Here is a 26,411-nt window from a genome sequence, read left to right as displayed (position 1 = left end):
ACAACAGATGAGATAAACTGAGAAACTGTTTATTGCGTGGTGTTTGTGGATGCTACGTGTGTTGTAAACGCCCTTAAATAAACAGTAAAGAATTACAGTTTCAAATACATATATTAATCTGAAACTGAAAGCACCCCAAAATCCCCCAGCAAGCAACTGTCATTTGTTAATTTACTTTTTTTTTTTATTATTATTATTATAAAAAATTAAAACGAATTAATATATCACTATATCATTCTTGGTGCTTTTTCAGTCTCCGATACAAGTTATGTCATTGCAGATTTATATAAAAATACATTATATATATATATATATATATATATATATATATATAGATATATATATATATATATATATATATATATATATATATATATATATATATTATTATATAGAAACAGCACTGAGCTCTCCTTTTGCTTAACCAGCCGTTCTACGTGTACGTGATGACGTGGGTGCATACGCGCGCGCTCTAGTTGCTAATTTCCTGAAACATACATTAAACAGCGGCTGAGAGTGAAAGGTGCCATTTTATCCTGATGCTCGTGCGATGTGCTGATGGTTCACGCCAGGTGTGCTCCTCGGAATGAGGCGCTCCTCATATGGGTTGGGCTCTCATACAAGTTTAACCTCATTCCTGAAGAGATTGATTGTTTCCTTTTCTTTTTCCCTTTCAAACCTTTCGCCATTATGAATAAAGATGTATTAGCGTTATCATTTTTTTTTTTTTATTCAGTTCAGTTTTATTTGTATAGCGCTTTTCACAACACATATGCGTTTAGAGGATTGTTCCTTAGTAAGCTTAGTATTGCCAAAATATTCAAGTCACGTATACAGAGTAATATTAACTATACAGTTATTTTACTATAGAGTACATAACAGAATTAAATAGTACATCAATAAGGCAATAGTAAGGTGTCTGACTCTTTCCTGCTCACACACACTTCAACCCAACTTCTCTATTCATCGTTAGAGAAGCCTTAGAGTCTTCCCCGCCTATGTGTGGTGATTGACACCTACATCGACCAATCATGTTCCGAGAAATCTTTAAACCGACCAATGACGTGGCGCGGTAGGCCCGAACCCGGCCCAGCAGGCTAGAGCGCGTCCGTGTTGTGTGTGCTATGGACTCAGCCCAGTAATATTGACAATAGGGCGAAAAAGGGACCGATATTCCCTAATAAAACACATTTTCTGGATTAAAATAACATATAAGTGCGGTGTGTGGATATAAAGAGATACCCGGGGATGTTCGTATTTCTGCTGGAGCCTTTTCTATCGTCGGAAATTTGAGTGTTTGGTGGGATTATTGCTGTGGGTTTGGCAATTTTAAAGGCCAAAAACAGATTTTGTGTATTTCTTTTTCTTTTTCTGCTGCTTCAAGAAGCCTGGAAGAAGGAAAGACGGTAAAAAACACCCAAATCAGCTCTTCACATCGAAAACATCAAGGTAAATGTAATATTTGAAAGGTTTTTTTGGCCTGTCCTGCTCAAGTTTACGTTAGATCCGGCTCATTTTAGTGTTTCAGAAATTTACCAGAGTAGTATGTCAAATAAATGAACTTTAGGTCCAAGAACACTTTTTTATACCGAGTTTGTTAGGGGTTGTGTAGTAGTTGTGTACCGCAAGGGGGGAATAAAAAACGCAACCACACTTTTAATGTTTTTCACACATTGTCCGACCATTTGAATGGGTGGATAAGTGAAAATCTTAAAGAAAGCTTGTTCTTCATCTGTTTTTGTTGTTGTTGTTGTTGTTTTATTGGTGTTCTGGAATGCATTAGGTATTTGTCAGCTGCTTGTGTGTTTAGGACCATCAGGAGATCATGAAACTGCATCATCTGCACTCATGTGGATCATAGAATTTCACAGGTTTCCACTTTTTTCTGTCCTTTTAGAAGGAACCACAGAGCCAAATTGCTCTTATGCATCTCCAAACTCTGCCTGTTCATTATGGAGTAACCCACCAAATGCAAGCAGTTCTGATCATTACTTCACTAGTCTGTGCCAACTTCTTGCTTTGGCTCAGGGGCACCATGCCTCTGTGCCCTGTTTCTATGGTCTGGTTCACTTCAGCTGCCTGGCAGTTGCAATATCTCGTCACCAACAACAACACATTCATCTCACAAGTGGATTACAGTTGGACTGGATGTTTTGGGTGACCTTTAGTCAAAACCAATGAGAAAGGTTATCTCTAAATACCTGGTTATGGAGATTAGGGCCAGGGCATCAGTGTTTTGGATTAACGGCTGGGCATGAGTGTTTCCTAGATTGTTCACTTCTTTGTCAGTCAATCCAGTGGTTAAGCCCTGGGATGTTTTTATACCTGCAGATCTTTATACAGGGCTGGATCGCCGAACAGCATGGACATTTGGGATTATCTCTCACTATCTCATAAACTAGCTCAGTACATGATTATATCTATCTGTCTGTCTGTCTCTCTGTTAACATGGGTTGACTAAAGGTTGTCATCCTTCATATTTTGCAGAAGTTTGTAGTATATGTGTCTTGGTCTCACACAGAAATCTTGCTGTGAATGTCAAACCAGGGTGAACTTTACAACAGGACAGGAAGGAACATGGATCTTTTTCCTTTTCTCTCCTCATCAGCCTTATGTCCTGGTCCTATTTCACCCCAAATTAAAAATATTAAATTTCTTTGCATAATTAATAATTAAAATATGTATGCACTATGCATTGTATATTACAGTAAAAAAAGTTCATATACATTTTACATATTGGTAGTATTTGGTGAATTTGTTGTTTTAATTGTTTATTTAAATAAATCACTGATTTATTCAAATCAACATAAATCCAGCAAATACTACCAGCATGTAAATATAAATATAATTATTTATAGTTTATACAAGTTTTTTAAAAATCATTTATATATATTTTTTTTGTATTATTATAATGAGATTTCTGGTGTAAATGTGCTTTAACATATTATGAAAATAATGTAAAAAAAAAAATCTGTATCAAATTATATCCATTTTTGTATTTCTTTGTTGATTTTGGGCTGAAATGTGACACATCCCAGCTTTGGGACATTCTCAGAGTCTTAACCACAATGACTGCTTGTGTTTATTGATTTCTGCTGACCTTATGTGTTTTCATCAATGTTCTCTTGTGCGATTGTTGCTTGCATTCATTGTTCTTGTACATGAGAGAGAAGGTTTATTCTTTTTACAGGTAGCGATACTGACAGGCCTGTCCTTTCTGAGAACAGGAGAAGTGGCTGAAAAAAGGGATGATATTGTTTGTGGTAGGCTGCACATTGTAGCATTATGGGATGTCATCAATAGACGTTGGCAGCATCTCACTCGTTTGATGTCTGCTAATTTAAATCTCTCGGACTGCAATATCAAAGTGCTCTGAATAATCATATTAAAGACCACACCGGCTTCGGACCGTCCAGTTCTTATAATCAATTGAATTGTACTTTTCTATGCAAATTCACTTGTGTCTGCTTAAAGATTTTGTATTCAAAAGATTCCAGTTCTAAATATATATGATTTGGGCTTCTTAAGTTCCACCAGCATGACCAGAGGAAAAGTTTAGGTGGTCTTTCTCTTTTTCTCTGCTTCACTGGCCTGTTAACTTTTCTCTGCTCCTCCCTTTCTAAAGGGGCATTTACAATGACACTGGTTAAATCGCTGGAGGTCGTAGAATCTCTATGGTCACTAGTTCCAACTAGACTGTCACATTCAACTGTACCATTTTACCAATGGTTCATATCGCTCATGACGTCAGAAATCGCCAACATGAAAATGTTGATAAATTGTTAAAATTGAAAAAGTTGAAATTGAAAAAGTTAAAATCAAATTATTTTAATTTGTTTTCATTCAAAATACTTTCTTTTTTTCTTTTGCTACTGTGTCTTAATTCCCAAATGCATCTGGTTTCTTACGCAGGGCAGTAATTCTATGTGTTTATCTGCTTTAATATCATGCATGTGTTCTTGTGGCTCAGTGGTGGAGCATTGCGTTAGTAGCACAAAATATTGTGGGTTAAATTCCCAGGGAACACACATACTGGGAAAAAAAAAAAAAAGTGTATATCCTGAATGCACTGTAAGTAGCTTTGGATAAAAGTGTCTTCTAAATGCATAAATGTAAATGTAATGTAAATGCATCTGACACCTGTAGACTCGTGATAAACCTGATCCAGACTATTTTTTTTAGTCAACAGAGTCCTGCTGTTTTACACACCTTCTTGCATCACAATAGAGTATTTGTTTTTTATTTTGCTTATGATTTTGTTTCCATGCTGTTTTATTTCATTGCAGTGTTCATTCACATCTCTCATAGATTTTCTTTTTGCCATCACATTTCCTTCCTATAGCCATTTGTGGTTCGTTTTATAGTTGCAATTCTGAAATGCAAACTTTTTTTGTCCAAAGTCATTAAAAGAGGTCTGGATTAAGTGCTGTTACTGGTTTTACAAAACAGCTTAATGCACAGATATAATGAAAATGTACACATCACTGATCTAAAGACCTCAGTGCAACTAATGGCTGTTTACGGTACTGCTGGAGAGTAACTTGACATTCTCTTTTTTTTCCTAAATATCTGAGATTATTTAATCCATCATAGAACCTACAGAACAAGTTCCTACAGAACCTGAATTTACAGATATGAAATGTTTTCTTTTGTGTGTGTGTTGTTTTGAAGGAATAACTCACCATTAATCATTGTGTAGTTTTGTAGCCTGATTGATGTCAGTGACAGTAGGAGTGTGTTTACCTGTAAATATTTTGGTTCATAACAACCAAGTGCCTTGCAAATATTAAACTCAAGTTGATGATGCAAAATATACCTGTGTTCTCTAATTATATCCATCTAAAAAACAGTCTTTACAGAGTGATCATGTTAACAACAGCAGTTATTTATAGCCATAGACGATTATGGTCATTATACAAACATTTGGCAGTGTGTCTTATACTTTCATTCATTACTCAAAATCTAGGCACTCATACATATACACAACCCACTAACTCTGTAAGATTTATGATAACTATTGTCCCAGTATTTTTGTGTAACTTTTATATGAAGATCAAGAGCAAAACTTGATGAAAATGGGCTGATTTATGTAGGGTCATTTCCATATGTTGTGTTCAGTGGAAAAAAGTTTTTCAAGTCATTTAAAAATAGCACATTTTAGAGCTGTAACAACAGTACCGTAATACCCTGAAACCATGATATTTTTGCATAAGGTTATCATACCTTATATCTTACCATATCATACCATATATATAGTTTTTAGACATACTACGGAGAGGCACATTTATTTTTTTTATTTTTTTGCGCAAAATGCATTTGTTGCAGTGTTGATGTGTTTTCTTAAACACCTTGCTCTTTTTTTTCCAGGGCTATGTCCTCCGCAGCCACCACGCCTCCATCAGTGGATAAAGTAGACGGATTTTCCCGGAAGTCTGTCCGGAAAGCCAAGCAGAAACGTTCTCAGAGTTCCTCACAGTTCCGCTCTCAGGGCAAACCAATCGAACTCACGCCTCTTCCCCTGCTCAAAGGTGACTCACTCACGATTACTAAATTCTCTCATAACCACTTGTGCTCTGAAATCACTTGAGCTCTGATACAGAGTAGAATACGATTCTGATTCAGACAGCTTCAGCAGTCTATACAGCTTTGCAGTGGAATAAAGATTTGCTGTAAATTTAAAGCATTTTTCTGAGGTCACGTGTGAACAGTACTCATTGTCAACATTCTAGTGTTGTTTGCTCCATTAGGTTATTGTTTTTCAATAGTTATATTTATTGTGCAAATAAATACATTCCTTGTGTTTTGTTTGTAAATGAAAGGCCAAGTTGAGTGAATTGCATTGTGTGGATATACTATTTCTCTGTGGTTGTCTCCTCTAGTTACACTAGCGTTCAAAGGTTTGTGGTCTGTATGTTTTTGAAAGATATCTCTTATGCTCACCCAATGCTGCATTTATTTGAAGTACAAAAACGGTCATATTGTGAAATATTGCAAATTCAAATAAGTTTGGTGTAGGCCTATATGCTGCACATTGCGCAAATAGTAAATATGGTAGTTTGCAATTTAAAAGTTTTGCTTATGCATCGTGGCACTGTAAAACTTTTCAGTAAAATGTTAGATAGGAGAGTACATCTTGACTTGTCTATGCTTGTTCAGGATGATGACTCTTTATGAAACGCAGATCTGAGATATTTTTTTCTGCTATTTGTTAGTTAACATTATGAAAATTCTGTGGATTCAGTTGAATTATAAATGTTTTTCTGTTATTTACTGAAAAGTGACGTGACATTCAGCCAAGTATGGTGACCCATACTCAGAATTCGTGCTCTGCATTTAACCCATCCGAAGTGCACACACACAGAGCAGTGACACACACACACACACACTGTGAACACACACCCGGAGCAGTGGGCAGCCATTTTATGCTGCGGCGCACGGGGAGCAGTTGGGGGTTCGGTGCCTTGCTCAGGGGCACCTAAGTCATGGTATTGAAGGTGGAGAGAGAGAACTGTACATGCACTCCCCCCACCCACAATTCCTGCCGGCCCGAGACTCGAACTCACAACCCTTCGATTGGGAGTCCGACTCTCTAACCATTAGGCCACGACTTCCCCTGAATCATTTACTGAATCACTCTCAGTTGCTGTTGGAGACACTGAGACCTACACGGGAAAACGAACAGATGCAGAGTCATATTCAGTGTTTTGTCACCCTAAAGTTTGCTTGAGAATTGTAGTGCTGGTGCTGGCAGATCTAAAATGAAATGAGGAGAGATCAGTTCAGAAATCTATCCATTTCAGCGAGGGTTCAGTTATATGTCAGTTGGCTGTGTCTCTGAAGAGCTTGTTTTTGTGGAGCATGTGTGATGGAGTGAAAACGTGGGTGTGTGCAGTCATGTGCCTTGCATTTGTCCATTGGTCTGAGTTGCTTTTTTGTCTTTCTCCTTTAAAGTAAAAAAAAAAAAACACATTCACATAGTCTAGAGCTGCACAATTAACCCTTTAAGCCCTGAAGGCAGTTTTGCCTCCCTGAAGTTGTTGTTTTTTCTGAGCAACAAACACAAAAATAATGACTCATGACTTCAAAAAAAAAACTTTCTTTACATTTGGACATGCTCCTGCTGAGAGATAGCTGATAAAATGTGTAAGAAAAATCTGTGTGCTGAAGAGAAATTTTAAATATTTGTCTTATTTGACATTCAATACCGTAGGAAAGAAATAAGGGGACATCTTTTTAGTAATGTTTCCCATTGAGCTGTAAGTGAATTAAATTTTGTGGTGATATAGTGAAGTAATCAAAAGTTAAAGCATTTTGGAACAAAAGAAGCCCTTTTTTGTTTAGCCCTTGACACCCTGAAGACATTTTAACAACTGTTGTTTTCTGAGTGACATACACAAAAGTAATGACTCATAACATTACTCATAAAACAGTAGTAAGGAGAGTCAAAAGTTAAGTATCATTACATTCTTATCCTGAGAAATAGGTGATAAAATTAGGGTCTGCTCAAGGTTAATTTTTCATATCTTTCTTATTTTGACATTCAGTATCTCAGAAAAGAAATAAGGTAGGAGAAAAAAATATTCCCCAACATGTGGGCTGTATGTGAATTAATTTTTTATTTTTTGGTGATTTCATGAAGTAGTCAAAAGTTACAGCATTTGGAACCAAGGTAGCCTTTTTCTTAGCCCTTGACAGTTTTGAAATTGTTGTTTTCTGAGTGACATACTAGGGATGGGAATTTAAAAAAAAAATATCATATTCAAATATTTGGGATTATAAAAAGCAGGAAAAGATCAGGGCAACAGGAAAAATAAAGCAGCAGACAGTACCAATTACAGTACAGAACATACACTTGAGAGACGGCCTATGTTTATATTGCTTGCCTCAGTCGACTCATTGTGGTGGTGGTGATATGATATTTGTGGTTTTATGTGTCATTAGCTTGAGGAATATTTTTAAAGGGGTCCTATTATGGTTTTTCACTTTTTGAATTTTAGTGTATGGTGTGTTTGGGCATAAAAAAGACCTACAAAGTTACAAAACTTACAGTTTCAAGAACTACAACGAACAGCTCATTTGGACTACAGCCTTGTTTTCAGGGTTTTGAGGGGCAAGGTCATGGTTAGAAAGCTTGGTTGAGTGCATCAGACAAGACAACGAAGAAGAAGAGCTGCAAAGCATTAAGTTTTTGCCATGTCGAACAAACGCTGTTTTTTTTCACCCCCATGCCCAAACGTCTTTGTTTGGGCTTCCGAGAGTGGATGATGTCAGGAAACAGTGGTTGCAATTTATTTGACATTGTATCTAAAATGTGATTTAGCCAAAAAAACAATAACATTAACACTCTAATATGTCTTGCAATGTCTGTGCGTGCAAACGTTCTGCGCGATCCTCTTGTTCAAAATTTTCGGGATCTGAATCCGGCTCAAATTGATATGGCAATATTGACGCCATCCTTAACTATACCGGAGCAGACGCAACTTGCTGATTTGGCAAGGGGCGGGGCAGTACTGAAACACTGTCTAAGCTGTTCGCCAATCACAACGCACTGGGACAGCTAACCAATAGCAACACATTTAGTTTTTCGGAAAGCCGGGAACCTGGAAGTAACATCACACCTGGAAGTAATTGAGCCATTTGTGCCAGGCTGGGGAGAAAAGTATTTTAGTAATGTAAATTATGTGAAAAATAATGTGTTTTTCTGAAACAACAAGCATGAGAGCATATTCTAGAACACCCCCCAAAACAAAAGTAAGACTTTGTAAAAGAGCAAAATAGGACCCCTTTAAATCTAAGTGATAGATGATGGTGAGTTTGGGCTCTTTTTAATTGAGAGAATTTAAAAAAAAAAAATGACATTCCATATTCCATGATCATGAACAAAAATGCCACGTGAAAAATACCTTTTTTTTTAGTGGTTTTGTGTTATAACAACATAAGGAATATTTTTAGAATATCTTTATCTTTTTAATCATGATAATTTTATGAAAATTATGACATGCAATTTTCTACAATCTATGCATGTTTCTTAAAGTTATGAATGAAAACGCCACGTGAAAGTTACTCTTCACTTGCCCCTGTCTGATTTTATGTGTTATAGCTCTATGAGGAATATCTTTGGATCTAATCAACAGAATATCGTGAATTTGGGGTCTTGTTAATTTGGAGAATTTTTTTGAAAATAATGCCATGCCATTTTTTTAAATCTATGCATGTTTCCTGAAGTTACGAGTGGGACACCTCGGTTTTAAAGGGTTAATAGAAAAATATCGGAAATAATTGCTGCTGTTATAAAAAAATCATAAGCACTGTTTTGAGTCAATTTTCTGTATACAATGTTTTTTTTTTTTTACGTACAAAACAGTTCGATTTCATTATCAAATTAAAAGGGTAAGTTACAGTATCAATAGAAATAATCAAAGATTATGAATGATAACTCTGCATCCCTATCAGAACTGTAATGTAACTTTTTCAGTGCTGCAGAATTGTTTGTTTAAAGAGACTGACTTGTTTGACCAAATAACCTTTGAATCCAAATCGGTGTGTTGAGCGGACAAACAGGTTGATTTAGTATTTGTAGAGTGTGTCTGATTGGTCATTGCCAAGGTAACTGCCCTCCCTCAGAGTCTTTGTCTGTTTACTTCTCATCATAAATTAATGCAAAATACAATTGTTCATTCATCAAAGAACATGCTGTTGTCAGATTCACCAGTGTCATGTCAGATGTTCACTGCCTTGCCTAGAAAATGATTGTTCTGCTTGTGATGCAGTATTAAAATTATTGATTTCAGATAGGTCAGATCTATCCATTGATGGGCTAAGAAATGAGCAAGAGTGACTGAAAGTGTTTCCATTCTGGATTGATGACCTTTGCCCCCCTGCAGAGCACTCAGTAAGGAAAGATTATGGGAAGGAGGGATCAAAGCATCTCATTCCCTACAGGGGTCACTCCCTCAAAGGTCACAGAGATGGTGTGAGTGTGATATGATAGGCTAATTTCAGTCATGGTTCGTAGCCTAGCAATAGTCATGAGCATGATGACAACAGTAATCTGTAGTGAAAACTTAATCTGGTTTATCCAAAAAGTATTTAGAGTTTGAGATTTCAAGGTAGCCAAAATATGTATCTTCATATCATGTTGTGTTGCTGTACAATGGCAGTTGTTGTGTATTTGTTTAAATATAAATAATGCATAATGTAATGTTTAAAGAAATAGTTCACCCAAAAAAATCTAAATGAAAATTTACTCATAATCTGGCTATCCAAGATGTTGTTTTCACAAGAAATTTGGAGAAATGTAGCCTTACATCACTTGCTCATCAATGCATTATTCACCCTCATGTCTTCAATTTTAAGTGCATATAGCTGCATTCTAATAGGAATGTCATACAGGTACAGGGTGCATTTAAAGTGTTAATAATTTTAACACATTGTTTTTTCCATAATTAATCATGCCACTTTAACACGTTAAATTGACAGCCCTATTTTTAAGTTAATGAATTGATTGATTTTGTTTCTTAAAAACATGCAACTTTTCGCTTTACAAGTCATTTTAATCAGTTATTTGAACTCTCATTATGACGGCACACATTCACTGCAGAGGATCCATTGGTGAGCAAGTGATGTAATGCTATTTTTTTCAAAAATCTGTTCCGATAAAGAAAAACTCAGATCTAGCATATTCATCGGGAATGTCAATTATGTCAAAATAATTGATAAAATCATTCTCTGAAACTTTTTAGTATTCAAATTCTCCAACTGCAGGTGTAACAGCAAGAATCAACAATAAAGACTGCCTGCTGGCCCAGTGCCAGTGTGTGAGCATTTCAGACCTGTTGACACAAAAGTTGTCCTTTTGGGCCTATTTTATGCCTTGCAAACGAAAGAAAGTCTTTCAGGTTTGGAATGATATGAGGGTAAATGAGAAAGTTTTCATTTAAGTGAACCATCTCTTTAATAAACAGTGAAAATGATCAGGGGGAGAGAGAGAAAGCAAGTCAGACTTCAGCATAATATGCAGATGTCATGTCTTTGGATGTTTACTAGTTTTGGACAGAAGTATCACAATGCATGAAACCCAGTTGCCAGTAGATGGCACTGTAGAATCACTTTGCTTTCCTAAAGAGACTTGCAACTCATGGCTTGTTGCAGAGGTTTAGACCACTCACTTCCACTTAGCTGTTAACACTGAACCTTTATAGAAAATAACTGATGATCAGTCATAGATCACATGACTTCAGTTGCACATGAAGCAGTGTCGTGTTTTGCATGCTAATCCGTTTACATACAAGCCAAAATAAGCCACATACACAATCATTCAGATGTACGAATATTATTACAATTTAATGTTTTTTTTTTTTTTTATTTTAATATATTCTAAAATGTAACTTATTCCTGTTTTGGCAAAGCAAAATTTTCATCAGCCATTACTCCAGCCTGATTTGGTGCTCAAGAAAATTTTTTATTGTAAATTTTTTATCAATGTTGAAAACAGTTTTGCTGCTTAAAAATTTTGGCAGGAACTGCAATACTTTTTTTCTGGATTCATGATGAATTTAACATTCAAAGTAACGAATAAAAGAAATATTTAGTGACATTACAAATGTCTTTTACTATCACTTTTGATAAATTTCATGCATCCTGAACCTGAATAAAAGTATTAATTTCTTTCTTACCCCAAACTTTTGAACGGTAGTGTGCAAACTGTCAGAGACCCTTAAAACCAACCAAGTGTTGTCCAGAAGTGGTCAGAAACTGTAAGCAAGTGGGAAGTGGCAGCACAAGAAGCATCAACAGAGAGATGCAAACTTTTGTTTCTCATCTGTGTGGGACACTCCCTCCAGCTGGCTGTCAGACTGCTGATGCTGCACAACATTTAACTTAAGTAAAACACTGACCTGCCAAAAATTTGGCTACTTTTCTGGACAACTACAGAAAGTTCAGTAGTCCAGTGAAAATAAGAAAGAAGATTCATAGGCAGATGTTTTAAATATAAATGCTTAGAGTCTTGATTCGTGTGATGTGTTTCTGGTGTTTTTCGGCTCTTGTTGAGCGACATGTTCTGGGCACCATAGATACATTTCCAGCCTATCGTAAACTCCTGCCCCTCCTCCCAGAGGTCCGCGCTGTGCCTCTGACCTTGCTGGCTTGAACTTAAATGAGCAAGGCAGAAAATAGCACATTAGACACAGAGCCCGTCCGTGTTTCCGTGGGCTCAGCTCGGCCATCCGACACCTGATCTCATGGGTTCCTCCGTGGAGGTGCAGATCTGTGCCCTGTACACATAACACACAACACAAGGCTTACAAACAGTCATCTCTGATTTATTTTTTCAAATACTTCAACTTCTAAATTCCTACCGATTCCCTGGAGCGAACGACGAAGGAAGAAATTGAGAAAAAGAGAGCGAGACCTGTCTGAGTGAGTGATAGGGAAAAGCGGGTGGTCATGGTGTATTTTTGTCATTTTGTAGATGTCTGTCTATTAGAGTGTTGTCTTCCATGTTGTTTGGTGTTTTGGGGGCTGGTTCTTCTGACTGTATGTGGATATAAGTGAGATTAGCGAGCAAACTCTGTTCGTTCAGTCAGCCAGTGATCTCATAAAACATCTATACTGATCTTAAACAATGGTATGAGTGCAGAATGTTCTGTCATGCCTTTTACAAACACGACTTGTCACTTTTGCAGATGCAAGTTGAGTGTGTTCAAAATTAGTTCATTGTTTTGTATCAAGTTTATGGTACAGTTTATAATGTTCTTATGAGGAATTCAGCTTGGCAGTTCCTGATGCAGGTTACAGGACGTATGTTAAACAATTACCTTATTATATTAAATAGAAGGAAAAAAAACACTGTTTCTTTACTTTTTTTGTGTATTATATGTCATACAGTGTTTCGTGAACTGCTATTTAGAAGAAAAAAAAATCTGTGGCTGTGTTGCTCTCTCTGACTGTACTAAAAAATGAATACAGGCCAAAATGCTGCACATTGTACAAAGAAATCACTCTGTTGATACTGTTTTGCCAATTGTAAAATTCGGGAATTAGACTGAATCAGTAAAGCCCCCCCCCCCCCCCCCCCCAACTATTTACATGACAAGACCATTCTTTATCTTTTTCCATTGCCTATAACCTTGTATTTTGTATGTGATTCCGCATCATTGATTACACTGGACAAGTACTGTTAAATTATATAATGGTGCTGTATCAGTTATTGGCCACCATAATATAGATTTTTTATTATTTTTTTCATTACTTAGCAGGATTGGTTGATTTTCGGCCTTTATTGCATATTTAATTGTGCTCATTTTCTCTGTTAATGCATTTTTACCTCATTACCTTTTCTGGTCGCTAATGCATATTTAAAGTGAATCTTTAAAAAAATAAATAAAAATAATTGTAATATGTAGCAAACCTTAAAATTAATATTATCTTTTTCTGTACTGTACATTATATTGTTGTGATGCCGAAGTTAACTAAACATTTTATACTTATTGAGTTTTTGTTTTATTTGTTTAGATAATACTAAATATTGTAGAAACTTAATTTTCTGTAAAGTTGCTTTGCAATGATTTGTATCGTAAAAAGCGCTATACAAATAAACTTGAATTGAAAAACTTGAATTGAATAATAAAATGTAGGCTATATATTTTAATATCTCCCATTTATCAGTGATCAGCCATAACTTGAGGAAATTTTTATTATTATAGCCAGAATTCTCTGGCAAATCTGTGCATCACTACATCTGAGTCAACTTTTTTTGTAACTGCAGAAATTAAGTTTCATGCCCAAGTGAAAAAAGCCTTCCCTTTAGATTCAGGGAACTGTCTCTGCTTGTGTGTGTGTGTGTTTCCGCTAAATGCATAGAGTACATTTCCTTCTCGGTCTCTGGCTCTGTGAAAGTCACCTGCTAGTTCCACCTGTCGGAACAACTCACACACACACACAATTGCACATGCACTATGTCTGTGTAAGTAGCTAAACACAACTTTGTAGCAAGTACTCTCTCTCTCTCTGTGCATTTAAAACACACACAAACAGTCTCTCTAACGTAATCCAAGACCACCATTCCACTGAAGTGGGGTTTTCCCCACCCAGGTTTGTGATGCAGCACAAGTCATCCCCTTATATGAACGTGTCACTGCATCTTGGAGATCTGTTTCTCTTTAATGTCTCAGAAGACCTCGCTACAGACCTTCTGTTTAGTTTATTACAATTCAGACCTTTTACTTAAGCGTCTCTTAATACCTCAAAAACCTTCTGATAAACTGACAGGAACAAGAAATCATTCTGGACACAAATGGAAAATAACTGCACATGATTGAATCACCTGAGCCAAAATGACTGTCATTCTGAGTGTGTCTAACTAAAGCAATGGTACGGATGTTGTTTGTCTAGATGTACACCTGCGTGTCCTCTGCTGTAGCAGTGCTGTTTTGCTCTGTCTTGGCTGCCCTGTTTTCTTTAGTGTTTCTTGCATTCTGCACTTTTGGATATACAGGTTAAATGTAATATTCTGTTTCATAGGATGAGAACCAAACTAGTGGATCCACCACAGTATAGATTTGCTTCTAAATCAGTGTTCTGCCATCATGTGTGAAGTCATGTCAGCAAATTGTTTTTTTCATTTGAACTCTGGGAAGTTTAGGTTTTTTGCCCTTTCCTGTGCTGCTTACTGATTAGTTTACATATCCAAGTCCTTTGCAGTTCCTGGATAATGGAAAACTGCCCATTGTGATGTTTGATGTGCGATCTTTACATCCTTAAATCTTTCTTCTGATAATTCTTTGGGAAATGGGATCTTTTGTCTTGTCTGGCATGTGTTTACTGACTTTACATGCTACTAAAATGAATCCCATTATTAGCTTTTCTCTCAGGCTGTATCGGAGTCAGATGGCATTTGTGTATATGTGGAAGTACACCCTGAACCTTCTACTTAAGTGCTTTTTTGAACACACCCATCACAAAGTGAATTTTCAGCATGCCATTTTTGAGCTTTTTCTCATATGCGTGTGTGTGTGTTTGTTTGTGCACAGACGTCTCTGCTCAGGAGCAGCCGGAATTGTTCCTGAAGAAACTTCAGCAGTGTTGTGCTGTGTTTGATTTCATGGACACTCTGTCAGACCTGAAGATGAAAGAATACAAGCGCTCAACCCTCAATGAACTCGTCGATTATGTTACAGTCAGCCGAGGATACCTCACAGAACAGGCCTACCCAGAGGTCGTCAAAATGGTGAGTGAAAACACGCATAGTCAACTCAGTGTGCATCATCTCTCTGTGAACTTATTTTTCAGGTACAGTAGGTGTATTTTGCAGTAGCTTACTTGAATGAGCAAATATAAAAATAAAACATTATATACACTTTACTGTATAAATTATACATTGATTCTTCTTCAGTCAAGAGCAGTGAGTGATTTTTATCTTTGTGTTTTGTTGTTTTATTAACATTTAAAGGGATAGTTTACCCAAAAATGAAGAATCTGTCATCATTAATTCATTTTTAAGTTGTTTTAAACCTGAATGAGTTTCTTTCTTAGTCCAGTATTCAGGCACTGTTTGACAGGCTTTTAGTGTGCATGTGCTTCAGGTGTACACATTCAGAAAAGTGCATGTCAGAACCGCACGCAAATTAAATGTTTAACCGGCAAGGCTTTAAAGCACATGCAGATAATGTACTTTTGTGATTGCAAATAAGAGCAGTGTCCCATGCCGTGAGTGTAAATGCTGAGTTAACATTTGATGTGAATGTATTTGTTGTACAGTATATTGAGACGGAGATGCCAGGACTGCAACTGATAGAATGTGCGCTGTAGCACGATACTACAGTATTTCTGTAAAAACAGATCGTGGAGACATTTTTATAGTCCACGATCAATAATCGTGATTTCGCACACCCCTACCAATACACAAAAGTGTTTAAATAAAAAAAAAAAAAACATGCATTTTATGCAAAAATAAATAAATAAAATCTAAAATAATGTTTACCTAAAACAGCTTTCAAACCCACACTCCAACCAAGGGTGCATACCAAAAGCAACTATGGTCTAAGTTCCGTCGTTACTAATAGAGTTCAATAGAATTTACCACCATAGTTAGCTAACAATGCTTTTGGGAAATACACCCCAGATTGACTGCTACATTACAAACTTGTGCACCCTGATTCTCAGAAGTTGCATAAAAAGTCAATCTGATTAGAGCTTGAACTTTTAAGAAAGCTTGTTTTTTTGTGTGTGAAATAGGGATCAGACGGTCAGTGAGTGGTCTGCAAAGTTTGTTTCAGTAATTTTTATGGTTATGTTACGTCTTTTTTTATTTCTTTTTTTTTTTTTCAGGTGTCCTATAATATATTCCGAACTCTTCCGCCCAGTGACAGTAATGAGTTTGACCCAGAGGAGGATGAACCCACTCTAGAGGCTTCATGGCCACATTTACAGGTGAGTGTGTGTGTGTGTGTGTGTGTGTGTGTGTGTGTCTGTGTGTGTCTGTGTGTGTCTGTGTGTGTCTGTGTGTGTAATTGGTGGTGGTTCTTGAGAATATTGTTTTGTACTCTGGTCCCTCTCACCTTGTGTAGAGCTCCTGTCTGTTTTATTTGTTTCAGCATGTTTGTCTGTGTGTGTGTGTGTGTGTGTGTGTGTGTAAGAGGGTTTGTACACACACTCTGACCCTCTGTGTGTGTGTGTGTACTCACTCTATGCTTCCAGGACTCCTTTATAAATGAGATTCATATCTCAAGGAGAATCCTCCTGGTAAAACTTTTCTCTTCTGTTTCATTATAAATCCCTGATATCGTCTTCTTCATCTAAAAAGAAAAGAAAAGAAAAATCCAATAATGAAAGCCACATTCCCAGACATGTGAACCTGTTTTATAATGGCAATGACCCCTGGTGGCAGTAGCAGTGTGTCCTGTGACCTAATTTAACTGTGACCTTTGACCTTTTCCCTTTCTTTGCATGCATGCTGAGTTCAAAGAACTCCACCAAATAACAGAAACTCTCTCTCTCTTGTTCTTTTCTCTTCTCAGCTGGTGTATGAGTTCTTCATTCGTTTTTTGGAGAGTCAGGAGTTCCAACCCAGCATTGCGAAAAAGTACATAGACCAGAAATTTGTCTTACAGGTGAGGGTGTTCTTTTAAAAATCTCCTCTATCCCTTATTTTTTCACTTGTGTTTGCTCATCATCGTTTTCCCCCTCATTTTTATGTGCTGTCCATCTGTTGTGCTATCAGCTGCTGGAGTTGTTTGACAGCGAGGACCCACGGGAGAGAGATTACCTGAAGACAGTCTTACACAGAATCTACGGAAAATTCCTGGGACTAAGAGCTTTTATACGAAAACAGATTAATAATATTTTTCTACGGTGGGGGATATGACAGTTTACATAATATTAATGCACATGCACGAATAAAGTGCAAGCATTCATCTCTGTCTTTCTCATTCTTAGTTTTGTTTATGAAACTGAGCACTTCAATGGAGTTGCAGAATTGTTGGAGATTTTGGGAAGGTGAGTTGTACAATGTCACAATGTAATTTTTTGAATTGCTAAGTTTACATACATGGCCATTTATGTGTGATTATATATATATTTTCCCCAAACATGTCAAATCCCACCTCGCAACTGATATAATTGGTTACTAGGTAAAAAAATAAAATAAAAAAAACATTGTGTATTGAGCTTAATGCAAAAAAACAGTAACAATACCTGTCAGCATAGCTGGATAGTAATCATCGTAATTATGTAATCAGATTCCAAAGATTAAGTACTTGTAATTAGATAAAATTACAATTTAAAATACTCAGAATCAGACTATAGTTACTCTATTGATTACATGATTTCAAATAATTCACACAATAGCAATAAATTATTCATAATTTCTGGACTCTCCCTAATTCTTCTGTATTATCTTTTACATTTTCCTTTCTAAAATAGCCTACCGCTTGTATACATTCAGAAAGTCTTCCAGTTTTGTGGTCATTCACACAAAGACTAGTCACTAGTTTGATGGGTATAATTACACAGAAAATTGAGTGGCCACACGGCATTTGACCGCTAGATTTACATAAAATCATTTCAGTTTTAAAAAAGTGTATTCTCAGCATTTCAACATTGCATCAACTACTGATGAACACATTAATTTTTATTTAAAGTATCACTCGGTGGGTTGTCTAACCTTGTGTCTGTGGAAGGCTTTTGTCTTTCAAACACATTAAAATACACAAATCCACATTTCTTATTTACATGTAATGCAGAGATTCACAGACTTTTTTTGTCAGCAAAACCTCTTTCACCTAATATATTTACTTGAAGTACCCCTGAGATTTTAAGGTCATAAGTTAATAATTAAATATCACATTTGCATGTTCACGGTTCTCTGACGTTGGTTAATAATCATATGACATGCAGGTAAACAAATAAAATAGTGTTTTATCTTGATTGATGTTATTTTAAAATGATTTATTTTAATTTTTAAATTTTTATGATTTAATTAATTATTTACGTTTCATTAAAATGAAAGTAAATTTTTTTACTCACCCTTGAAGCATCCTAGGTGTATGTGACAATCTTCTTTCAGACGAATCCAGTCGGAGTTATATTAAAAATTGTTCTTGCTCTTCCAAGCCTTTCAATGGGGGTAAGCGCGTGTTTGTTGTCAACAGTTTAGAAGACGTGAAATAAAGTGCACGCATCAGTAATAAAACGTTCCTCACATGACTCCAGGGGTGAATAAAGGCCCCCCTGTAGCGAATCTAAATTTTTTGTCATTTAATTTGGAATCAGTAATGGGCTACAATTTGTAAGTAATCTACCCATCTCTGTCTATCAGTATGTTCCACAAATTAAGGTTTGGGGTGATTTTTTTCCGGATGCAACAGTTAGAAGCTGTCTACACTGGATGCGATAAAGCGACCACTGCAAATCATTTGAACTTTGTGACTTTGGATTTGTCACGCCGCATCCAGTGTAGACAGCATCACTAATTATAATAGGCGCCGCTCGTGTCCAGTGCAGACATAGTGTTAGAGTTGTGTGGGCAATTAGGACTGTCATTAACATGACCAATAAAATCTTTAGAAATGGCAGTGCAGGGTTTGTGCTTGACAAAAAAGTCATGCCATTAACACACCCCAAATTTGCTATTTACATAATTTCAGTCACTTAACATAATTATATAATTGGAATTAACTGAAAGTTGGGATTTCCTTTTACATAAAATGTGAATTAATCTTGATCATCTAAACATTCTTAAAGGGAAGGTTCTTTCGAAAATAAAAATAGTTTTTATTCACCTTCATGGAATTATATGACAAGCGCATTGGTTTCCATACAGAAAAACATACAGTCTCCAGGGGCTGTAAAGCACCATAAAAAACAGTATCCATACTGGTACAGTATTACACATCTTGGCCAGATAAAAGCTTTTTGTGAGGAGCAAACTCCAATTAAATTGTTATTCACTGAAGATCTTGACATCTGCTGCATCTTTTGTCATGCTTATAAAACTTATAACTGGAAGTTATTTCTGTGAAATATGATTAAATTAGCAAGAAACCTTGATGATTTAATGAAACTAAGTTTTGCATTGTTCTGAATGTGGTGATAAATTCAGGGTTCAGCCATCCCAGAATGCTGTTAGTGAAAGTTGTGTTTGTCTCCTGTCAGCATCATCAATGGCTTCGCTCTGCCGCTGAAGGCTGAGCACAAACAGTTTCTGGTGAAAGTTTTGATTCCTCTTCACACCGTCAGAAGCCTCTCACTTTTCCACGCACAGGTACTGCCTATGTTAAAACATCCAGATGATTATTATGTGTTCACTTCCTGTTTATCCTGTCCAGTGACATTACTGTTGTTTTTGCAGCTGGCGTATTGTATTGTACAGTTCCTAGAAAAAGACCCTGCATTAACAGAACCAGTGAGTGCAGCCTTTCACTAATCATCACTTTTTTTTTGTCCATTTATTTAATCAGTGTCATGTTTTTCCACCTTCTAACAGGTTATCAGAGGTCTGCTGAAATTCTGGCCTAAAACCTGTAGTCAGAAAGAGGTGAGATAGATGCAGTCTCCTGAACAGAGCTAAGTCACAGCATGAGGTTGATCAGTCATGATTTCAGGGCAATACTGAAGACAGTGTAGGATGGATTCACTGATATTCTATATCTGCTTCTCTGATTTTCTGCATTGATGTGTGTGTAGGTCATGTTCCTAGGTGAGTTGGAGGAGATTCTGGATGTGATTGAGCCCACACAGTTTGTGAAGATCCAGGAGCCTCTCTTCAGACAGATCTCCAAATGTGTCTCCAGCCCTCATTTTCAGGTCTGCACAAATCCACTCTAGACTAAGACTTAATCAAACCGGCCCAAGTGTAGTTATGCTGCCAGTTTTTATGAGTCATGTAATCCTCTATTTCACAGTTTTGCGTTTTAAGGGAAACCGCTTACAAATGCATGAAGCAGTTGACCATTCAAAATAAATATACATCATATTATGAGCTTAGAAACACTCAAATTGTGTATATGTGTGTCCAGGTGGCTGAGAGAGCTCTGTACTACTGGAATAATGAGTACATCATGAGTCTGATTGAGGAGAACTCCAATGTGATTCTTCCTATAATGTTCACAAGTCTGTACAGGATCTCCAAAGAACACTGGAACCCGTGAGTCCATATGCTTAAATATTTATAATTTATCATTTCAATTTGAGTGCCATCTAAAGTTTAAATTGCCAAACCTGTTTTTAGAATAAGTATGTACGGAAGAGGATTAGGGCCAAGCAATAATAAAAAAAATAAAACCATCTCGAGATTAAAGTCATTATATTGCGAGATTAAACTCGTTAAATTTTTAGAAAAAAAGTCGAAATACAATCTTGAGAATAAACTCATTAAATTTCGAGAATAAAGTTGTGTTTCGAGAAAAAACTTGTTAAATTTCGAGAAAAAAAGTCGAAATACAATCTTGAGAATAAACTCATTAAATTTTGACAATAAAGTCGTTGTGTTTCGAGAAAAAAACTCGTTACATTTCGAGAAAAATAGTCGAAATAATCGTGAGAATAAACTCATTTAATTTCGAGAATAAAGTCATTGTGTTTCGAGAAAAAAAGTCGAAATGACATGTAGAGAATAACGCATTCAATCAGTGTTCATTGCATAGCCTATATCTTTCAGTAACAAAGAAATACTATCAACTTTAGCTAATTATGACACAATAATAATTAATACACGAACTTTAAAGTGAATTTGCAAGCAGCTAGGTCTTTTTAGAAGAAAAAAATCAGTCCAATTTGCGCGATGTAGGCTACTCGCTTTTGTCCAACATGAAATGACAACCAGAGGACAAATGCAAGGTTATCTCTGGCTTCACCCAAATGCACTCTGGCACTTGGACAGTTATGATAAATTAAAAACGTACGGCATTGCCATTAATGGTGTGTAATGTAATGCGTTTATTCTCAAGTTTGTATTTCGACTTTTTTTTTCGAAATTTAACGAGTTTTTTCTCGAAACACAACGACTTTATTCTCGATATTTAATGAGTTTATTCTCAAGATTGAATTTCGACTTTTTTTCTCGAAATTTAACAAGTTTAATCTCGAAACACAACAACTTGATTCTCGATATTTAATGAGTTTATTCTCAAGATTGTATTTAGACTTTTTTTCTCGAAATTTAACGAGTTTAATCTCGATACACAACGACTTTATTCTCGATATTTAATGAGTTTATTCTCAAGATTGTATTTCGACTTTTTTTCTCGAAATTTAATGAGTTTAATCTCGCAATATAATGACTTTAATCTCAAGATGGTTTTATTTTTTTATTATTGCTTGGCCCTAATCCTCTTCCGTAAGTATGACTAAAAATCATGTACCTTGTCTTTTTTTTTTTGTTTTTTTTTAACCAATTTGAATTTTAACAACGAATGTTACACTAAATGCCTTTTGTAGATTCAGTAGAGCTTGATGCTGCACAATAAATCATTGTATTATCATCAGCATACTATATTAGCGGAGCCCACACCAAAGCCATTGATAAAAATGTAAACAAAATAGGAGATAAAATGGATCCTTGGGGAACTCCTATTTTAACTTTGAGAAAAGGAGAATTCTAATTTTCTAAACTTACACACTGGGTGCATTCAGAAAGGTAGTCATCAACCCATTTTAGAGCAGCTTCGCTAATACCTATAGGCCTAAGTTTCTGTAGCAATAAATTACGGTCAACACCAACAGAATCAAAGGCTTTCGAAAAGTCAATATATAATGCTGCACAGGACTTTTTGCTATCTATAAGGTCATTTGTAACTAACAGAGATGCAGTTATGGTACTAAAACCTGATAGGTAATCATTAAGGACATTATTATCCATTAAAAATGTTTAATTTGTCATTTATCAATGATTGAAATAAGCAAAAACTGGCAATCTTGAAATCAGATGATAATTATTAGGATCAGAAGGATCTCCACTTTCTAGTAACGGAACAACTGTCGCCGACTTCCACGTTTTCGGTATAGTATTTGAAATTAAACTTAAATTAAAAATCAAAGCTATTGGCTCTGCACCAGAAGCTATTTTTTAAAAAAGGTTACATTTTATCAACTCCTGGTTTTTATCTAATTTCAATAAAGCATTGTTAATCTGAGATGTTGTAATGGGAGAGAAATTAAATACTTTCCTAGGACAATGTTCATCAAAACCAAAATATTCTTGGGACTTTAACTGATAAACTTGATGCTGAGGTAAATTTAACTAGCTTCCAAAGTTTTGTAGGATTATTTAAATTTTCATTGACCACAGATCACGTTTTGCATTTTTTATTGATTTAGGAGATATTTGGTAATGCTCTATAATAACTCCAATCTATTGAATCATTTGATTTCTTCGCCTTGTCCCAGGCAACATTTCTCTGATTAATAAGGGTAGAGAGAGCATCACTGAACCAAAGATTGTCTTTGCCATCCTAAAACATTTATGAGGAGTATGCTTATCACATATTGTTAGAAAGATCTTTTTAAAATAACCCCAAGCTAAGTTTACATCTGGCATACACAAAATAAAACCCAGATCACTTATAAAGATCATTCATAAAAGCCTGTTCGTTAGAATGCTTAAAACTGGCATAATAGGACCCCTTTAAATTGTAATAATATTTCAGGATAAAGCTGTTTTTACTGTATTATTATCATATAAATGCAGTCAAAGTGAGCATAAGAGACTTCTTTCAAAAACATTCAAAAAACTTTACTGTGCTCAAACCTTTGAACAGTAGTGTACTTTCACAGCCTCCATGTAAACATTTGTATGTGATATACACAACACTGTCCTTACTGTCCAGCACTAACTGGATTAATCATTTCCTGTCCAATCATGATTAAATGGTCTGATTCTGTCTCTTTTTCTGATTTCAGGGCCATAGTAGCTTTAGTCTATAATGTTCTCAAGGCCTTCATGGAAATGAACAGTACTTTGTTTGATGAACTCACGTCCACTTACAAGTCAGATCGTCAGAGGTAAGCGGGGGTTTTTTATTCATTACTTTTGTGACAAGTAGCTGTTACATTTTCATGCTGCTTATACATGCAGTGTTAAACATACCTCACCTTTATTTGCATTTTTGTTCCATCTGTCATTCCTCAGAGAGAAGAAAAAAGAGAAGGAGAGAGAGGAGCTGTGGAAAAGGTTGGAGGATCTGGAGTTAAAGAGAAGCCTCCAGAGCGACGGAATTATTCCCACTTAACGACGCGCCTCTCCTGGACCGCTTTTTTCCAACGCCTCCACCATGTGCTCGGGAACGTTGGCCACATTTTTTTTCCTTTCTGTATTTGTGCGACTTACTTTACCGTAGATTCACCTCATCAGTCTCATTATTTCAAAAGCACTGTAAATAAGTTTATTTTATCTTCTTTTTTTTTCCCCCTTAAAAATATTATGCCGATAAAGAACGTGACTAGAAAAGGAAATTAAAAAATTTAAATAAGCAAAAAAACAACTAAAAAAAAGAGAAACCCGCACTGGAGGGGGAAGGATTTTGAACAGACAGTAGGACTGAAATGAATGACTGCTGTAAAGAAAATCAAACAGAGAATCTGAACCCACCGATCTGACATACCTCGACCATCATTACTGACCAACACCAGCCCAATTTGCTCTCTTTCCTCACTTGCCCCCTCTCTATGTCCCTTACTCCTCCCTGATTTTTCTTTTCTCTTTATGTCTCTGAATTGGATCAACATTTGCCACCTGTGTGTCCTGAATATCTGAAACCTGACTCGTCTTTCCATTAACATCTGGATAAGCGCAGCAGGTCTGGATTGTAGACGTCTTGAGGGGTTGCAGAGGACACTATGCAGTATCCAGCAAAGAAGAGGAAGTCATAAATACCCACCAGCTCTTGTTTTTCCCCCCTTTTCCATTTTTTTTCTGTCCAAATGTGCCACCCAGTACACTCATTTGGACTCTTTAGCACCAGTCCGGTACTGGTACCAGAAAATGGGACATACACACATCTGAACGGGTTTCCAGAATTCCAGCAGCAAAACTAGATATGCTTGTCATGAGAAATCGAACTGCACGTGCACACACACATTCTGCATTCGAGTGTGTGAGGGAGTTTCTTACAGTGTTAAGTACCTGTATACTGTATCTGAATGCAGTACTTTGATACTCTGTATCTAGTAGAACCTTTAGCGTATTTTTCTTTAGGAGAATCCAGTATATGATGAGGAAAGATTGAACATAGCCTCTTGGGGTTTCTTTTCTTTCTTTCTTGGGTTTCACTTCTAATTTGTTTTGGGTTTATTTTATTTTTTTTGTCTGCAATTTTTTTTTTTGACCAAGTGGAATTTGTTCTTTCTTCCTTTTTTTTTACTTAGTTGCTGATTGGGGGGAGTGAGAGGGGGATTGTGGAGGACTGATGCTGTGGTGAGCTTTGTCAGAATTGAACCTGTGCTTTAGAAAGCCCCAGACATCAAACGATTACAAAAGTTAAAAAGGGTCGGATAAATACAAATGTTTAATTATTTTAAAAAATAAAGAGATATTAAATTAAACCTGTTTTGTGATAAAGATGAAATGCACATTGCCTTATTTGTGGCGCGTGTGAGCGGATGAAAGTGTAAAGGAGAGGTATCTGTATTGACCACCATGTGCCATGTGAAAACACTTTTTACATAGGCAATTATTGCATCTTAAAATTGTAAAATGGTTCCAGTTTTTTTTTGAGTGGTAAAACTGAATCATTTTCATGACCTTTGGTTTTATTAACTGTTCCATTCTTTTAAGTTGGATCATTTCAATGAATCAACTTCACAAATCCAGTCTGAACCTGGCCACTATGAATACAATTTTGTTGCACAATCTTTGTAATGATTTTTCAAACTTTCTCCTTTTGTTTTCTGCAGGGTAAACACAGTGCATAGCTTGAATTTAGAATGACTAGAGGGTGAATAAATAAGAGTATGTTTGTTTTCAGTTGACCCTTACTTTAAAAAAGTGTGACTGACCAATTGTTTATAGGACCATGTGTAGTGTGTTTGTAAATTCAGTATTACTCTCTTTCCAGCCCTTTACTCACCAGTACCAAATTCTTCCACAAGAGTGCAACAGAGCTCAACATTAAAAATTTTCAAACCAGCCTTTTGCTTTTGTGGAAAACATTGGATGTGAATTATAAACTTTTTCAACCTTTGTGCAAGTAGTCTTTTGATGCAGGTCCATCGGTTTTCCTAATAGTTAGCATGCTAAAGTATGAGCTTGTAGGATTTGGCAGGATTTTTCCTGAGGGGTTAAAGGATTCAGAGCTGCTCTGAAATTGGCAGGTATATATGTAGTTAAGACATATACAGTATGCAGGCTTTATTCTTTCAGTCTGAGCATTAACCTGTCAGATATTTGGAAGGATAGGAAGGAAGGGTGTACTTGAGTGACTGCTTGCTTTAATTAACATCACCCCTGGAAACAAGCCTAGCAGTACTTTTAGAAAAAAGAAAAATGTTCTTAAAGGGACAGTTCATCCAGAACTGAAAATTATTTCACCCTTTGAATCCAAACTAGGTTTGGAACAAATTGAGAGTAAATAATAATAATAATATTTTTATTTATTTATTGTCATTTATTATTATGCATTTATTTTCTTTAAATTCTCCTCTAAAAGTCAAATAGCCTCCAGTGATTATAATACCCTCTAATGTGGGTCCCTAGTTATGGATGGACAATGCACCGCTCTCAATGCACTGCTCTAATTTACTCACCCTCAAGCCATCCTGGGTGTATATGACTTTCTTCTTTCAGATGACTACTAAAGGAGTTATATTTAAAAAAAATGCTCTAGCTCTTCCAAGCTTTATAATGGCTCTGAGTTGGTGATATTCAATAGTCCAATTTAATAGAAGTCCAATAAACTGCATCCATCCATCATAAAAAT

The 26,411-nt window shown here is 36.1% G+C and overlaps 1 protein-coding gene across 3 annotated transcripts; it reads left to right on the top strand.

The window, feature by feature from the left end:
• The first annotated feature begins 1,074 nt into the window (after positions 1-1,074).
• On the top strand, positions 1,075-25,621 carry LOC109111373 (serine/threonine-protein phosphatase 2A 56 kDa regulatory subunit epsilon isoform). 3 transcript variants are annotated; one of them, XM_042769344.1, is made up of 14 exons: positions 1,075-1,449; positions 5,368-5,528; positions 15,033-15,229; positions 16,330-16,431; positions 17,019-17,111; positions 17,222-17,352; positions 17,437-17,496; positions 19,654-19,762; positions 19,850-19,903; positions 19,985-20,035; positions 20,185-20,304; positions 20,517-20,644; positions 23,398-23,499; positions 23,627-25,621. In XM_042769344.1, the coding sequence occupies exons 2-14, from the start codon at positions 5,372-5,374 to the stop codon at positions 23,724-23,726; spliced, it is 1,404 nt and encodes a 467-aa protein (XP_042625278.1). In that variant the 5' UTR covers positions 1,075-1,449; positions 5,368-5,371; the 3' UTR covers positions 23,727-25,621. The 3 variants fall into 3 exon arrangements, with proteins under 3 accessions (XP_042625278.1, XP_042625277.1, XP_042625279.1); XM_042769343.1 differs by having other exon boundaries at positions 19,654-19,903; XM_042769345.1 differs by lacking the exons at positions 1,075-1,449; positions 5,368-5,528 and adding an exon at positions 11,809-12,420.
• The last annotated feature ends 790 nt before the right edge of the window (positions 25,622-26,411 follow it).

Source organism: Cyprinus carpio, chromosome A13, assembly GCF_018340385.1.
Source record: "Cyprinus carpio isolate SPL01 chromosome A13, ASM1834038v1, whole genome shotgun sequence".
NCBI classification, from domain to species: domain Eukaryota; kingdom Metazoa; phylum Chordata; class Actinopteri; order Cypriniformes; family Cyprinidae; genus Cyprinus; species Cyprinus carpio.
This window is presented reverse-complemented; position numbering and strand designations above follow the sequence as displayed.

What these genes read in the sequence shown, in the direction of transcription:
- LOC109111373 (XM_042769343.1), top strand. Translation starts at nt 5,372, where the DNA reads ATGTCCTCCGCAGCCACCACGCCTCCATCAGTGGATAAAGTAGACGGA. An exon ending in ACCAGAAATTTGTCTTACAG is followed by an intron (nt 17,112 to 17,221) that starts GTGAGGGTGTTC and finishes TTGTGCTATCAG; the next exon opens with CTGCTGGAGTTGTTTGACAG. An exon ending in AAACCTGTAGTCAGAAAGAG is followed by an intron (nt 20,036 to 20,184) that starts GTGAGATAGATG and finishes ATGTGTGTGTAG; the next exon opens with GTCATGTTCCTAGGTGAGTT.